Source organism: Leucoraja erinacea, chromosome 4, assembly GCF_028641065.1.
Source record: "Leucoraja erinacea ecotype New England chromosome 4, Leri_hhj_1, whole genome shotgun sequence".
Lineage (NCBI taxonomy): Eukaryota > Metazoa > Chordata > Chondrichthyes > Rajiformes > Rajidae > Leucoraja > Leucoraja erinaceus.
The window spans coordinates 1,353,370-1,370,025 of NC_073380.1; the positions used below are offsets into that span (position 1 = coordinate 1,353,370).

Genomic DNA, 16,656 nt, shown 5'->3' on the forward strand with positions numbered 1-16,656 from the left:
TGGAATGGATGTGTCAGGTCAGGTCAGGTCAGGTGTTTTCACTCTGTGCCAGATAACACTCTAGTGTTGTGGAGGAAATAATTGCTCATCGTCTATTAACACAAATGCACACGCAGCATACCTTGAAAAGTTGCTCAAATAATGGCTAAGTTGCTGAACTAAAAGCCAGAGTTCTGAATGATTACTCTCAGACACAAATTAGAATCCCATTTTGGCAGCTGGGAAATTTAAAATTAAGTAAGTAAATAAATCACTCAAATAAATAACCGTAACATGACTAGGTTTTCATGAAAACCATTACTCATAACCTTCAGGGAAATAAATCTGCCATCCATCTCCTGCCTGAGCTATATATTACCCAAGACTCACCAGTGTGGTTTACCTTAAACTAACTTGTGAATGAACAGGTACTTTCATGGACTTGCATATCAGGTAATTATGCACATACATATTGGGGAAGTCTCAGATGGGAAGCAGAAATACTTACATAGTGTGTTCCAAAGTCCTTCACATGAATAGTTCCATGGCCTTGCCAAAACCTTACCTGTGGAATTTCGTATAGCTCCACAACACACAAACCCACTTTCTTCCAATTCCAACCTACTGCAAAACTTTGATTGCAACTGTCTCACTTGATGCCTCTGAGGTCTTTTCTTTGGAATTCTCTCTCCAGACCTCTTCCTTTCTCATCTTTTAAGGTACTTCTTGCTTTATATTTTGACCAAACTTTCATTTACTTGGCTCAATATCTTTTTATGAAACTTGTCAAAATGTGATTTTTCTCCCATGAGCAACCTAAAATATTTGACTATGAACAAAGTGTAATTATAAATGCCACAACACCAACATACGTCAAATCTCGAGCGCAGACATTTTTAGTTTTGGTCAGTGGATATGCTCGAGGTTGAAAATTTAAAAAAAAGGTCCCATATGAAAAGTAGAGCCACCACATGGTTTTCAGAACTCAATTAGCAATGAAAGAATGATAAAATATCATCAGAAGATATTGTGATTTTTGGAACCACTTCAAATTGTTCATATTCACATTATGTTATAATGGGATCTTTATAATTTTACATGTTATGAGAGAATACCTGTTTTATGCTGGTCCTGGCATGAAAAACAAATTTGACTTGTAATAAAGTATGTGTGCCTTTACAACTGCGGCTCACAGGCTTAAAATTAAACAACAACTCACTGACAATGAGCCAAACGTAAGGCTCCATCAATGTTAATTTCAAGTTTACTGTCATTACCTGGTTTCTGTGGACTCGGAGGCCTATCTTCACTCACAAGCGATCTGTAGAGAAGCATGAGATCTTTGATAATTGAAAAATGCTCCCACACCTAACCAGCAAACATGAAATCACAGCTGAACACAGTATACAGCTGCGCTATTTATTGCTATGCTATATACAATATACACCTACATTACGGCTGTTCGGCTTACAGAAATTCACAAATAGCAACCCAGAAATTTGAAATATGGAGTAAAATTTGCTCTTAAGGAACTTGTGTTGGAAAAAAAAGTAAATAAATCAACACAAAACTCTCCCCCCCCCATTTGCGTTTCTTGACATATGTGCGCATAACGTGGCTTCAGATTACAGATAGTCACGTGGGTCTAGGAAAGAGTGATCACGTCATGGCCCTGTTTCCACCAATCTTTCCACCACCACACACAAGAAGCACAAGAAGCGACAAGACAGACACCATTGTATGCAGATGCCGAGAGGTGTGTTCAGCTCTGGCTGAACAACTTCAAATCTTGTGTGTGGACTCAATAAGAAGACAGATAGTCACAAAGTAGATCATTGTCTAGATGTGCAACCCCCATTAACGTGGATGCCGCATGCATAGGTATCTGGTTACTGAAATGGAAACTCAAACTCATGTCTTGCAACACCAGGTTAAGAGGAACAAAACATGGAAAAGAAAATAAGCTTTAAATGTTTTAAATCTCAAGGAAAATTGTACTTCTTGTTGGAATTAATTACAACTATTTCCCCTATTGGGCTGAAGGCCGCGTTTCATGTCATGATGAAAGTATCAATGCCTTATGGCATGGCATATCAAAAAATTGGACAAATTGCTTCTGATATTCATAGTATAATTTTCAATTAATAATTGGGAGTTAATTTATGCGAAGTAAATCACAAAGAAATGTATAATGATTTAAAACACATTATATATCTATTTCTCATTGCAAAAGGAATAATTAAAACAACATTATTTGTTAAGCTAGTTTCAGAGTTGACTTTAGATAAAATTGCAGCAGCAGAATGAATTTAGCTCCGAAGAACATCATGGAAAAGTACAGACAACATGCCTCAATGGCAACTTTCTCCACTCTGGATTGTGATCTGGATTGTAATCGGGAATAGATTATGAAATATTGTGACCCATTATTCAATCCTTTAATTCAGAGCTATCATAGCTCTGCCATTACAAGTATCTGACGTAACAGGTAAATTATTACTGTCACTCAAGATTCAAGATTCAAGAGAGTTTATTTTCATGTGTCCCAGCTAGGACAATAAAATTTGCTTCAGCACAACTGAATATAGTAGGCATAAATAAGTACAGAACAGTGTGACCAGATACTGATGAATATACTGTATATATATACACACACATAAATAAACAGATAAAGTGCAATGGGCTATTAATGATCAGAGTTTTGTTTGAGTTGAGTTTAATAGCCTGATGGCTGTGGGGAAGTGGCTATTCCTGAACCTGGATGTTGCAGATTTCAGGCTCCTGTACCTTCTACCTGAGGCAGCGGGGAGATGAGTGAGTGGCCAGGATGGTATGGGTCCTTGATGATGCTTGCAGCCTTTTTGAGGCAGCGACTGCGATAGATCCCCTCGATGGTAGGGAGGTCAGAGCCGATGATGGACTGGGCAGTGCTTACAACCTTTTGCAGTCTTTTCCACTCCTGGGTGCTCAACTTGCCGAACTAAGCCACGATGCAAGCGGTCCGCATGCTCTCTACTGTGCACCTGTAGAAGTTTGAGAAAGTCCTCCTTGACATACCGACTCTCCGTAATCTTCTCAGGAAGTAGAGGCGCTGATGTGCTTTCTTTATAATTGCATCCATGTTCTCGGACCAGGAGAGATCTTCAGAGATATGCACGCCCAGGAATTTGAACCTCATGACCCTCTCCACCATCGACCCGTTGATATAAACGAGACTATGGGTCCCCATCCTACCCCTTCCAAAGTCTACAATCTATTCCTTGGTTTTGCTGGTGTTGAGAGCTATAGTGGCGATACTAGAATTTGCTGGCTTTGTCCCACAGGTATCTGAATAACCCCTGCCTGCCTCAAGTATAAGAATTATTCTTGCATTAATGCTGGACTTTCAACATTATTCATATTGGACAATGAGAAAAATCTCAAATATTAGTCAATCAATCAAGGGTGGCACAGTGTCACAGCTGGTAGAGTTGCTACTTTACAGTGCCAGAGATCTGGGTTTGATCCTGACCTCGGCTGCTATTTGTTTGCATGATCTCCCTCCGACCGTGTGGGTTTCCTTCGAGTGCTCTGGTTTCCTCCCACATCCCAGAGCCATGCAAGTTGTAGGTAAAAGTGGCCTCTGTAAATTGCTCTGAATGTTTAAGGAATGGATGAGAAAGTGGGATAACTAACTAACGTGAACGGATGATCAATGATGGATGTGGATTTGGTGAGCTAGAAAGCTTGTTTCCATGCTGCATTTCTAAACTAAACTAAACTAAATTAAGCTAAACTAAATAATATGAATCCATCTAAAGTGTTTCTCAGCAAGATAGTTGATAAGGGCAGACAATAGACAATAGGTGAATGATAAATATTTCAAAGGAAGTGGGCACCTATTAAGTGGGCACAAACCATTAACCTGTAACCTGTAAGTCAGTTCTGTAACCTAATATTATATAGGTCAAGAATAATATCGAACAGATTGTGCTCGACCCGATCCATACATAATATTTGCCCCATTGCAGCTTTGTGGGCCGCCCAACCTCGAGGGATTGCTGTCACGGCCACCAAACAAGGCAAAGTGATCTGAGAGTGGTGATGGCCTCAGTTGCTGGAGCTTGAGTGCTTGTTCAGCCCTAATGGTCTTCCTAATGCTCTTTACTCTTCCTAATGCTAAGGTACCAGACCTTGCCACAATCATGATGCTCTTTTAGCAGCTTATGCTTTCTTAATGTATCCAAAAAATAGTCCTTGAACAAGAACTGAAGTAAAATTCAAAACGAAAAACTGAAAATAAAACAATGCATTTATTGAATAGCATATTAATTACAATTTGGCATTACATACAATAGAGAAAATAAACCACTGATCCTCACATACCTTTTCAATCAGTGCTGAACCCAGATGCAGTGCATATAAAATATGGGCTTGTATTTGATATTCAGTATGTTCCATACTTCCACACTCCCACATTAAACAGCAGAGGGCAGTGAGTCCCTTGGAACAGCTACCCACAAGGAAGCATGATCTGCCTTAATGATTACATATGCTGTGGACTCCTGACGTTGCCACCATGGCCACTTGCACTATATCATCATGACAATGTTTTGAAAAGAACAATCAGAAGACGGTTCTCCCTGCGTATTAAGTCTTATAGGTTTTATGACACAAGAAAGTATTACTCACGTGCAGTTAGTGTTCAGCCAATTTTGAATACTCTGTTGCTTGTAGTCCCCTTTAGGAGCACAGGAGAAGTAAAGATCAAAAATGCAATCCAATACCTTAGCTTATCCAATCTTCTACAAACCATCAATAGCATCAAAAAATTTTGAGAGCATTCTCCAATGCTACCGTAATCCAGCTCCTTCTCTGGCCTTTGTCCAACCATCTGCCTATCAATCCCCCCCCCCCCCCCCTCCCGCTTGCCTGTGTTCAACTATAAGCTACCATGCATTAATAATAAACTATATTACGGACACGAGGTCCAGACAAAGGGCAACATTACATTAAAAAAAAATGCATTGCATATTTTAAAAAATATCGTGAAGTACACATAAAATCTTAGTGATCACAATACCATTAGTTTCAATATAATTATGGAGAGGGTCAGAACTGGACCTAGGGTTGAGATTTTTGATTGGAGAAAGGATAACTTTGAGGAGATGCGAAAAGTTTTAAAAGGAGTAAATTGGGACATTTTGATTTATGGGAACGATGTGGAAGAGAAATGGAGGACATTTAAAGGTGAAATTTTAAGAGTACAGAATCTTTATGTCCCTGTTCGGTTGAAAGGAAATAGTAAACATTGGAAAGAGCCATGGTTTTCAAGGGAAATTGGACACTTGGTTTGGAAAAAGAGATAGATCTACAATAATTATAGGCAGCATGGAGTAAATGAGGTGCTTGAGGAGTATAAAGAATGTAAAAATAATCTTAAGAAAGAAATTAGAAAAGCTAAAAGAAGATATGTGGTTGCTTTGGCAAGTAAGGTGAAAGTAAATCCAAAGGGTTTCTACAGCTATATTAATAGCAAAAGGATAACGACGGATAAAATTGGTCCATTAGAGAGTCAGTGGACAGCTATTTGCAGAGCCAAAAGAGATGGGGGAGATATTGAACGATTTATTTTCTTCGGTATTCACCAAGGAGAAGGATATTGAATTATGTGAGGTAAGGGAAACAAGTAGAGTAGCTATGGAAACTATGAGATTCAAAGAAGAGGAAGTACTGACACTTTTGATAAATATAAAAGTGGATAAGTCTCCAGGTCCGGCCAGGATATTCCCTAGAACATTGAGGGAAGTTAATGTAGAAATAGCAGGGGCTATGACAGAAATATTTCAAATGTCATTAGAAACGGGAATAGTGCCGGAGGATTGGCGTACTGCGCATGTTGTTCCATTGTTTTAAAAGGGTTCTAAGAGTAAACCTAGCAATTATAGACTTGTTAGTTTGACATCAGTGTTGGGCAAATTAATGGACATGATACTTAGAGATAATATATATATATAAGCATCTGGATAAACAGGGTCTGATTAGGAACAGTCAACATGGATTTGTGCCTGGAAGGTCATGTTTGACTAAACTTCTTAAAATTTTTGATGAGGGTAAAGCAGTGGATGTTGTATATATGGACTTCAGTAAGGCCTTTGACAAGGTTCCTCATGGAAGGTTGGTTAAGAAGGTTAAATTGTTGGGTATTAATGGTGGAGTAGCAAGATGGATTCAACAGTGGCTGAATGGGAGAAGCCAAAAAGTAATGGTGGATGGTTGTTTGTCAGGTTGGAGGCCAGTGACTAGTGGGGTGCCACAGGGATCTGTGTTGGGTCCACTGTTGTTTGTCATGTACATCAATGATCTGGATGATGGTGTGGTAAATTGGATTAGTAAGTATGCAGATGATACTAAGATAGGTAGGTTTGTGGATAATGAAGTAGATTTTCAAACTCTACAGAGAGATTTATGCCAGTTGGAAGAGTGGGCTGAAAGATGGCAGATGGAGTTTAATGCTGATAAGTGTGAGGTGCTACATCTTGGCAGGACAAATCAAAATAGGACATACATGGTAAATGGTAGGGAATTGAAGAATGCAGGTGAACAGAGGGATCTGGGAATAACTGTGCACAGTTCTCTGAAAGTGGAATCTCATGTAGGTAGGGGTGGTAAAGAAAGCTTTTGGTGTGCTGGCCTTTATAAATCAGAGCATTGAGTATACCTGTTGGGATGTAATGTTAAAATTGTACAAGGCATTGGTGAGGCCAATTCTGGAGTATGGTGTACAATTTTGGGCGCCTAGTTATAGGAAGGATGTCAACAAAATAGAGAGAGTACAGATGAGATTTTCTAGAATGTTGCCTGGGTTTCAGCAACTAAGTTACAGAGAAAGGTTGAACAAGTTAGGGCTTTATTCTTTGGAGCGCAGAAGGTTAAGGGGGGACTTGATAGAGGTCTATAAAATGAAGAGAGGGATAGACAGAGTTGACATGGATAAGCTTTTCCCACTGAGAGTAGGGAAGATTCAAACAAGAGGACATGACTTGAGAATTAAGGGACAGAAGTTTAGGGGTAACATGAGGGGGAACTTCTTTACTCAGAGGGTGGTAGCTGTGTGGAATGAGCTTCCAGTGAAGGTGGTGGAGGCAGGTTCGATTTTATCATTTGAAAATAAATTGGATAGTTATATGGACGGGAAAGGAATGGAGGGTTATGGTCTGAGTGCAGGTAGATGGGACTAGGGGAGAATACGTGTTCGGCACAGACTAGAAGGGCCGAGATGGCCTGTTTCCGTGCTGTAATTGTTATATGGTTATATGGTTATAAAAGCATCATAAATTATATATTTTTTAAAACACAATACATGAGTTAAAAATCAAGATTAAAAGAATGATCAATGTCCTACAATTAGACAACGATACCAGTGTCTCCACAGCTGGGATTCGTGGTGTGTAGTGCTAATCCTTATGTTTGACAAGGCCACAATAATTACATTTTTAGAGTTATTTATCCTGCAAATGAATTTATACATGTGATTTCTTAGGATAGCTTGTACTGACTCCTGCAGCCACAATCATATTACTGGCACTACACCATCTAGGTTTCCTTAGCAGGTTCTCATGGCATCGTTATATGCCATCTTGAGTCTCTGCAAACTTGTCTTTCGACCACAGGTGCGCAGTGTAGAGTGGTGTGCAGTATGCTCTAAATAGCAACATCTTCACCACATCTGCACACGCACCAAATTTACGCAAGAGAATATTCGCCTGTACATACAGCATGTGTCATCGCCTATAAATATCCTCACCATCTGTCATTTGTTCTGTAATACTATGCCCTAGATTAACCCCAATATTGAACAATCCTGCATTCAAACCATCTCTTATCGACAAAACATATAAAGAATGGGATAGACTGGGGATTACGATAGTAGGAGATATGTATGAATTGGGCAAATTGTTATCATTTCAACAATTAAAGTCAAAATTTAAACTGAATGATAATTAATATTTTAAATATATACAGATATGTGGCTTTATAAAGAAAAATATACATAGATTTCAAACTATATGTTTAGATCCTTTAGAAGAAGCAATGAATATTAAGGCTGATTGACAAAAATTAATATCATACTTTTATAATAATATATTAAATAGAGTATAACCCTCAACAGAAGCATTAAGGGAAGATTGGGAACATGAGCTAATGATAAAGATCTCGAAGGATAGATGGGAAAAGTATTTGATGAATACACATAACTGTTCTATTAATGCAAGACATAATTTAATTCAATTCAAATTATTACATAGACTATATTATTCAAAAACGAGGTTGAATAAATTTTATCCAAACGTCTCTCCCAGATGCGATAAATGTTTGTTTCAAAACGCTAATATAACACATTCATGTGTAGGATGTTCAAAGTTGAATAAATTTTGGAGTGATATATTTGAGATATTTACAAAGCTTTTCAAGTCAAGAATAGAACCCAAAACGGAATGGATTATATTTGGAATAATAGGAGAAGATACCAATTTAAATAAAGATCAAAATGTTTTTTTTAATTATGGGTTAATAATTGGAAAGAAATTGATACTTAAATTTTGGAAAAATACAACCACACCAACTGTTAAAATGTGGATTAGGAATATGATGGACATAGCACGCCTTGAAGAAATGAGACTCCGACTAATAGATAAATATGACCAATTCTAAGGAGTTGGTCTCCTTTCATCGACTTTTTGGAATCATGTGATGCAGCGGTACCGTAAAGATTGCTGATTTCAGTTCATGACGCGGATAGATCTACATCTCCGAATACAGATTTGAAAAATTCTCTTTTAAGGGGCCTTCTCTTCTATTTCTACTTTCCACTTTCTCTCTTCCTTTTTTATTTTTTATATACACACCTCACGTTTTTCTACTCTCTACCATCTATTTTCCCACTTTTTCCTCTTTCTATTGCTTTCTTTTTCTTGTCCTGCTTACTTCCTTCTTATAACATAAAACTAGAGGTTGTACATAGAATGGATTACGGTATTACATAGTTGGCACCTAAAATTAGGTTCCACTGTACTGTTTTGTGCTGTATTAACTTCTAATAAAATAAACAACAAAAAAAACAAAAACAAAAAAAAATAATATGCCCTAGATATTTTACCTTATTACAGACACTAAGACTATTGTCAGACAATTTAAAAAGCAGGAAATATTAGACATTTATCCTCTTTGGTTCTAGAGATCATAACAGCACTCTTACTAGCATTATATTTAATATCATGTTCCACACCATACACATAACATATAGTAAGGAGCTGCTGGAGACCAGCGCTAGATGGACTAAAGACCACAAGATCATCTGCATACATAATATGGTTCACTAAAATATTACCAATCACGCACCCAATATTACAGGCTTTCAATTGTTTAGACAGATCATCAATATATAGATTAAAAAGGACTGGGGACAAAATTCCCCCCTGTCTAACACCATTGCTAACCCCAAATGGGGCTGAGACCCTATTGCCCCATTTTATTTGCATAGTCTGGTGGGCATACCAGTAGGCCAGAATTCTTACAATGAATTTAGGCACCCCTCTTTGACTCATTTTACCAAACAGCTTTCTGTGATTAACACGGTCAAAGGCTTTGGAAGCATCAATAAAGCACATAAGGATTGAAGAGTTTTTGCCTCTATATTTGTTTACAATCTTCTTTAGGGCATACATGCATAAGTCAGTGCCATGTTTAGCTTTAAAGCCAAACTGGTTACATGTGGAGTTAACAAACTCATTTATTCTATCCAGCAGAACTCTTTCTAAAACGTTTGACAATATGCTGGCTAAAGCTATGGGCCTGTAATTATTTAGGCTGCCTACTTTACTAGCTTTGTCCTTAATGACTGGCACTAACAGAACAGACAACATTGAGTCTGGTAACAAGCCATGAATCATAAAGCCAGTAAAACAAATAGCAAGGAGAGGAGCTATTGTAGTGCGTGGGTCTCAAATGAGGCAAGTAGTCCGCAGTTTGAGAAGCACTATACTTTATTCCCTCCCGGTTCAGGGGAAGACGCAACCAGGCAAAGATGGCACCCAAACCCTGCCTTTTATACCCTCCGGCTAAGGACCGCCTCCGGACTGCACCACTCCTGTGCCGAGGGGTTCGGCAGTATAATGGGACGACCCTTAGGAGCCACCACACTATCCTCATACTCGCATACTTAAGATGTTCAGCAGAAATATGATCCAAGCCACTTGCTTTGTTGTTGGACAGCTTGTTCATGGCACGATACACCTCATGTGACATAATCGCCATCGAGTCATTACTCTCAATATTGTCCGCTCATCTATCAGCTCATCTATCAAAATGCATTGTCTTGCACCTCCTCATTTCCAGCTTTCTCCGCCCCGCCTCCCCCCCAACCTACCCTGCCATAAGGGTCTGAAGGGTCCCGTCCCTAAATGTCACCTATGCATGATCTTCAGGGATGCTGCCTGACCTGCTGAGTTACTGCAGCACTGTGTCTTTTTTTTTGTAAATCAGCATCTGCATTTCCTCATTTCTACATCCCAATATTTATATTCAATATCCTGACTGATAACAGCCAATGTGACATGGGCCTTCTTCACCACCCTATATGCATGTACTGCCAGATCCCTTTACTTTATAACACTCCCCAAAGCTCTGCCATTCACTGTGAAAGTTCTGACTGGTTGTATCATGGCTTGGTTCGGCAATTTGAGCACCCTGGAAAGGAAAAGCTACAAAAAGTAGTAAACACTGCCCAGTCCATCATCGGCTCTGACCTTCCTTCCATCGAGGGGATTTATCGCAGTCGTTGCCTCAAAAAGGCTGGGAAAGGTGGGGGGGGAGAGAGGGTGGAGAGGAGGGGGAGACAGATGGGGGTGTCTTCATTCACTGGCGGCGGGTGCCTGTCACTGAAACAGGCAGGTGAGATTTCACATCCATCTTGTGTGTGTGTGTGTGTCTCTCTCCCTCCCTCCCTCTCACACAGGCTGAGACTCTGCCTCTGTGAGTGTACGTCTCTTTTCTCCCCCTCACCTACACACATTAAGACCTGTTTAACCTGACCCCCCCCCCCCCCCGTTGATTGTCGCTCCCTTCAGTTTCCCAGGGGGGGGGCCTGGACGGGAAATGGGGGGGGGGGGGGGGGGGTGGGGGGGGGGGGGGGAGGGAGGAGGAGGAGGGAGGGGGGGGGGGGGGTTGGGGTGACTTAGTACGGGAGACAAGTGTACTGACTGTGTGAGCAGACACTTTGGTAGTGACTGCCCATGGGGTTTACTGTCGAGGACTTCATAATGCAGAGAGCATTATAAACAGTGGAGTGATTAACCCTGGAAAAGGGGGAGACTTCTCTCTGAGTTGGACACTTCTAATTCAAACTATAACGCGCACAATTCGTGATTCAATTCAGCTCTCGACCGATAGCATAATTATAAAAGTAGCGATTTTCGTCTGACTAAATATACTTTGATCATTATATATTTTCCAATGAAAATGTTTAATCCACTATATATTATTCCAAAGAAATATCTTCCAAATGCTAGGGCACTGTCCAATTCACCTCTACCCCACTACGGATATTGGACTTTGTCTTTGGTACTGATGCGCTAAAATGCAGAGAACTATTTTTTGCTCTCTGAATCTTTCCCTTCTCTCTGCTTATTTTACTTAAGTTTGGCTTGATGGTATTTATGTACAGTGTTACCTAATTTGAATGGATAACACACATAAAGTAAAACTTTTCGTTGTATATCGGTAGACGTGACAAAAATAAACCTGAACCTAACCTTAATCAACGTTGTCTAACAGCAGGCATTCTGAATGGTCAGTGTTTGCTATTCTATGAACGGAAATCCGAATCCCACTTTAATAGCTGAAGCTTAAACAATATTCCTAGTAGAACAAAACTTACTTTTCAATGTCAGGGTTTATTCGTGAACCTGGGCCCTCACTGGCACGAACAATACTTAAATCCAATGAACAAACCTGGAGCTCAGTAACTCCAGCACTTTGTGTTCTGCAATACATAAATCTAGCCTCGATTAAGAACACCCGATTTAAAATTGCGGTAAGATGATAATCAAAAGATAGGGTTTAAAACAGTTTAAAGCTCTCGGAGAATGTTTTACCATACGGCATTAGAAGCCTGTAATCCGCATCAAAGTAGGTTACAGCAGTTTTCATTCCCGATTGCATTTCAAGTAAAAGCTCATATAGTGAGAGCGTGGGTATTGTGTTCGTTTTGGAATGCGTTAATTTTTTCCAAGATTTGATGATCCAAGATGGTAGTTGTTCTAAGTATACATTCAGTAAATGCCAACTTGGATTAGGATAAAACTTCAACTGCTGATAGAGAAAGCTGGTGTTTCCACTGTTGCTTATTAAAACAGACCTTCATTCAGGGTTGGCTCAAGAGTAACTCGGGAGACAAACCTGGAACATCGCAGAAATGACAAGTAAACTTCAAACTTGTCATGCCCGTGGGAACTTGGTTAAACTCATGATCATACACTTGGAATCTCGTACACAACCACGAGCCTTTCACTCGGGGTACCTCGTGGGTCAGCTCGCACCATGAGACAGGACTATTGTCAAAAACGCCATATTGACTCCCACAAAAAGGAGAAGTACTTCAAGCCAGATGAGCAGGATCGTATTCTCAGTCCTCCCAACAAGTCCAGTCGAGACAAATGGAATGTTGGGAAAATAGTGGAAGTGTGTGGAACAAAATGATACTTAGTTGAAGTTGGAGATAGGATCAAAAGTGTCCATGTTGATCAAATGATTCCAGCCAAAGATGAACCGAAAACTGGCATAATTGGACAAAAACCTGGACTTACTGCAGTTCGCTTGCCGACACAACAGATCAATGGTACTCTGGACCACTTGGACACCAAAAACTCATATGTCAGGCTGTTATTCATTGATTACAGCTCGGCATTTAATACAATCATCCCCTCCAAGCTGGTTACCAAACTCGCAGAACTGGGTCTCTGCGCATCCCTCTGCAATTGGATCCTCAACTTCCTCATTCTCAGACCATAGTCTGTTCGTATTGGTGGAAATGTGTCAGACTCAATAACAATCAGCACGGGAGTACCTCAAGGCTGCATGCTCAGCCCCCTGCTGTACTCACTCTATACTCATGACTGCGTAGCCGGTCATAGTGCAAACTCCATCATCAAGTTCACTGACGACACCACGGTTGTGGGACGTATCACTGATGGGGATGAGTCAGACTATAGAAGAGAGATCGAGCAACTGTCCATATGGTGCCAGCACAATAACCTGGCCCTCAACACCAGCAAAACCAAGGAACTGATTGTGGACTTTGGAAGGAGTAGGATGGGGACCCATGGTCCCGTTTATATCAAAACCATTTATAAGATGGTTGAAAGGGTCAAGAGCTTCAAATTCCTGGGCGTGCACATCTCTGAAGATCTTTCCTGGTCCGAGAACACTGATGCAATTATTAAGAAAGCACATCAGCGCCTCTACTTCCTGAGAAGATTACGGAGATTCGGTTTGTCAAGGAGGACTATCTCTAACTTCTACAGGTGCACAGTAGAGAGCATGCTGACCGGTTGCATCGTGGCTTGGTTCGGCAACTTGAGCGTCCTGGAGAGGAAAAGACTACAAAAAGTAGTAAACATTGCCCAGTCCATCATCGGCTCTGATCTCCCTACCATCGAGGGGATCTATCGCAGTTGCTGCCTCAAAAAGGCTGCCAGCATCATCAAGGACCCACACCATCCTGGCCACACACTCATTTCCCTGCTACCTTCAGGTAGAAGATACAGGAGCCTGAAGACTGCAACAACCAGGTTCAGGAATAGCTACTTCCCCACAGCCATCAGTCTATTAAACTTGGCTTGGATAAAACTCTGAACATTAATAGCTCATTATTTGTTATTTGCACTTTATCAGTTTATTTATTCATGTGTGTATATATTTATATAATGGTACTAGACTAAGTGGGACCCGTTGGGTCCCAGCATCACACAGGAGGGCTGGTCATTCAACGCAATATTCCACCTATCCACTAATTCTAATATTGGTGGAGAGGTGGATGATATTGATGATATTGCAAGCTTTAGAACCAATAGAGACTTTTTTTGCAAGATTTAGAACCAATAGACACATTCTGCAAACATTTTAGAACCACTAAGGGCACTTACATTTGAGTAGACATGTGTTCAGTGTTATTCACAGCTCAGAGAAACGTGACCCTCTGCCTTCCTCCAGCTTGCAGACACTGATTGAGGCACACCACTTCCTGGTTTTATAGTCCCCCCTGCCGCCAGCGGGGGCAGCAGAGAGAATGGGGAATTTTGTAAAAACATTAATATCTCTGTCATTTTTAATCGACGGGAAAAATCATCGGCACACATGCGGCAGAGGGGGGCTCTGACCAAGGTGGCCAAAAATGACGGCTGTAGGTGGCGGCGTTCTCTCGGAAATCGCAGCACAGATGGCCAAAACCGGTCAAGAACAGACTTTTAGTAATATAGATATGGACACACTGATCTGTGTTGTAGTCAATGCCTACTATGTTCTGTTGTGCTGAAGCAAAGCAAGAATTTCATTGTCCTATCAGGGACACATGACAATAAACTCACTTGAATTTGAACTTGAAACTGAGCATGAAGTCTAAATCCCTGAGTTTTTATCTGAGAGTGAGTTGGAAGAGACCACTGTGATTGAAACACAAAGTTCAGTTAGCACAGACAAAGGAACAGGTACCTCTGGTCAAAGTCAGGGTACTAAAACAGAGGCAAACAAGCCTAAAGTTGATTCAACACCTAAACCTGTTACACCTGTCACTGTTAGACGATCAGGCAGGGTCTGTAAACCAGTAGCCAGGTTAGGTTTGTAAGTTAAATAACTCACTGCACGTGAAACAACAATGTGTAGATATGTAAAATAAATATATTATGTGATCATTTAGAATTTCATAAATACTGGTTTAAATCAAGTACCACAACAACAAAATTGTAACCGTGTACTTAAATGTAATACTTAAAAAAAGGAGAGCCGTGTAACGTATTCATACATATTCATGCATATGTTCAATATTAGCAGGGAATGCTGGGTAATAAATCTCTCTCTCATGATCCAGGCAACCAGTGTGTAAGTTGTTATTCATTCTGCTGTCCGAAATATGACAGTAATCATGACCAATTATCTTCTTGAGCAAGGAGACCACTGAGAATACACTAATCCTCATGGTCACATGTTAAAAGACTGAGCAGACATATAGATAGACACATACAACAACTGAATGCACAATCATAGAGTAAAACAATGACAAAGGGCAGAATCTGGCCAGTTCCATTTGCTTGAATGTCTATGCTCTGTCTGACTATCGTGACCTTCCAGTTGAATGCAATTTCATCTCCCCTTTCCATTCCCACTCTGACCTGTCAGTCTTTGGCATTCACTCTCACAAGGTCTTGTAAAGGTTCAATTTACCAACTTCAGATAACCCAAACTCTCCATGATGCTTAGTCTTTCCTTCTGCTTCCCACCCTCAGTTGGTCTCATCTGTTTATCACCCACACACTCAACATTGTGATTCTCTTATTCCCTCTCTAACTGCTTGATCTGCCCATCTTCCTGACCTTATCTAGTTGTACTTACAACTCTCCTTATTTATCAAATTTTGCATCTCTAGCTTTTTGTTTCTACTTATCACTTTCCAACTTCTGTCTCTACCTTCACCATCCCCTCCATCCACCTAACTCTTGCTGCCCTTTTGCTCTTTCCATATTTCATCTATCATCTACCAGTTCCTGTTTTCTGACACCAGCCATGCCCCTCCCCCTACACCACCTGGCTCCAACTGTTCATGACATGCTGCCAGCCAGCTCTTGTCTCATCACTACCTCTCAACTCTTTACATCTTCTTTCTCCCCTCTTCTCTCTCAGTCATGATGCAGAGTCTCAGACCAAAATGTCAACCATTTCATTGCCTTCGTAGATTCTGCTCGATACACATGTCCCTCCAGCAGTTTGTCTTTTGCTTCAGATGCAGAGTTGGTCTCCAGAATCCCCTCCAGTAACTTTCAGCACTCCATTTGGACGCTATAAATTTCTTCAGATGCCTTTTGGTATAAGTTCTGCCAGTTAAGTATTTCAACAAGCCATGGAGCAATTGTTTGCAGGTTACCCATGCTCCATCGTGGTGGCCGATATCCTACTTGCTGGAAAAACGGTCAAAGAGCACGATGCCAATCTGACAAAAGTATTGAAGTGTGCCAAACGCATTCATCTCAAGCTAAATCCTCCAAAATGCAAATTCAGAGTGAATGAGGTAAAATACTTAGGCCATATATTTACCAAAGACTGCCTAAAAAATGATCCAGCGAAAACCAGTGCTATCAATGAGCTTCCAGCACCCACAGACGTGCTCAGTTTGCAGAGATTCCTTGGCATGGCCAACTATTTGAGCAAATTCATTACGGACTTCAGCGAAATATCAGCCCAATTGCACCAGCTTACACACAAAGGCTCTGATTGGACTTGGCACGAGCAACAACAGACAGCACTCGACACTCTTAAATGGCAGACGTCTGGTGCTCCTACTCTGGCTTACTTTGACCATAAGCTACCGATTACACTTACTTGTGACGACGGGATGGGCGCTGCATGCCTTCAGAATTATGGCAACGG

The 16,656-nt window shown here is 40.6% G+C and overlaps 1 protein-coding gene across 1 annotated transcript in view; it reads right to left on the bottom strand.

Moving 5' to 3' along the window:
• itprid1 (ITPR interacting domain containing 1) overlaps window positions 1-16,656 on the bottom strand; it is a 107,882-nt gene that overhangs the window by 67,432 nt on the left and 23,794 nt on the right. The window contains exons 2-3 of the mRNA XM_055633499.1: window positions 4,651-4,699; window positions 1,257-1,300 (exon numbers count right to left, since the gene is read on the bottom strand). Of these exons, the coding sequence (XP_055489474.1) occupies window positions 1,257-1,300; window positions 4,651-4,699 (93 nt within the window). The remainder of the gene's footprint in view (window positions 1-1,256; window positions 1,301-4,650; window positions 4,700-16,656) is intronic.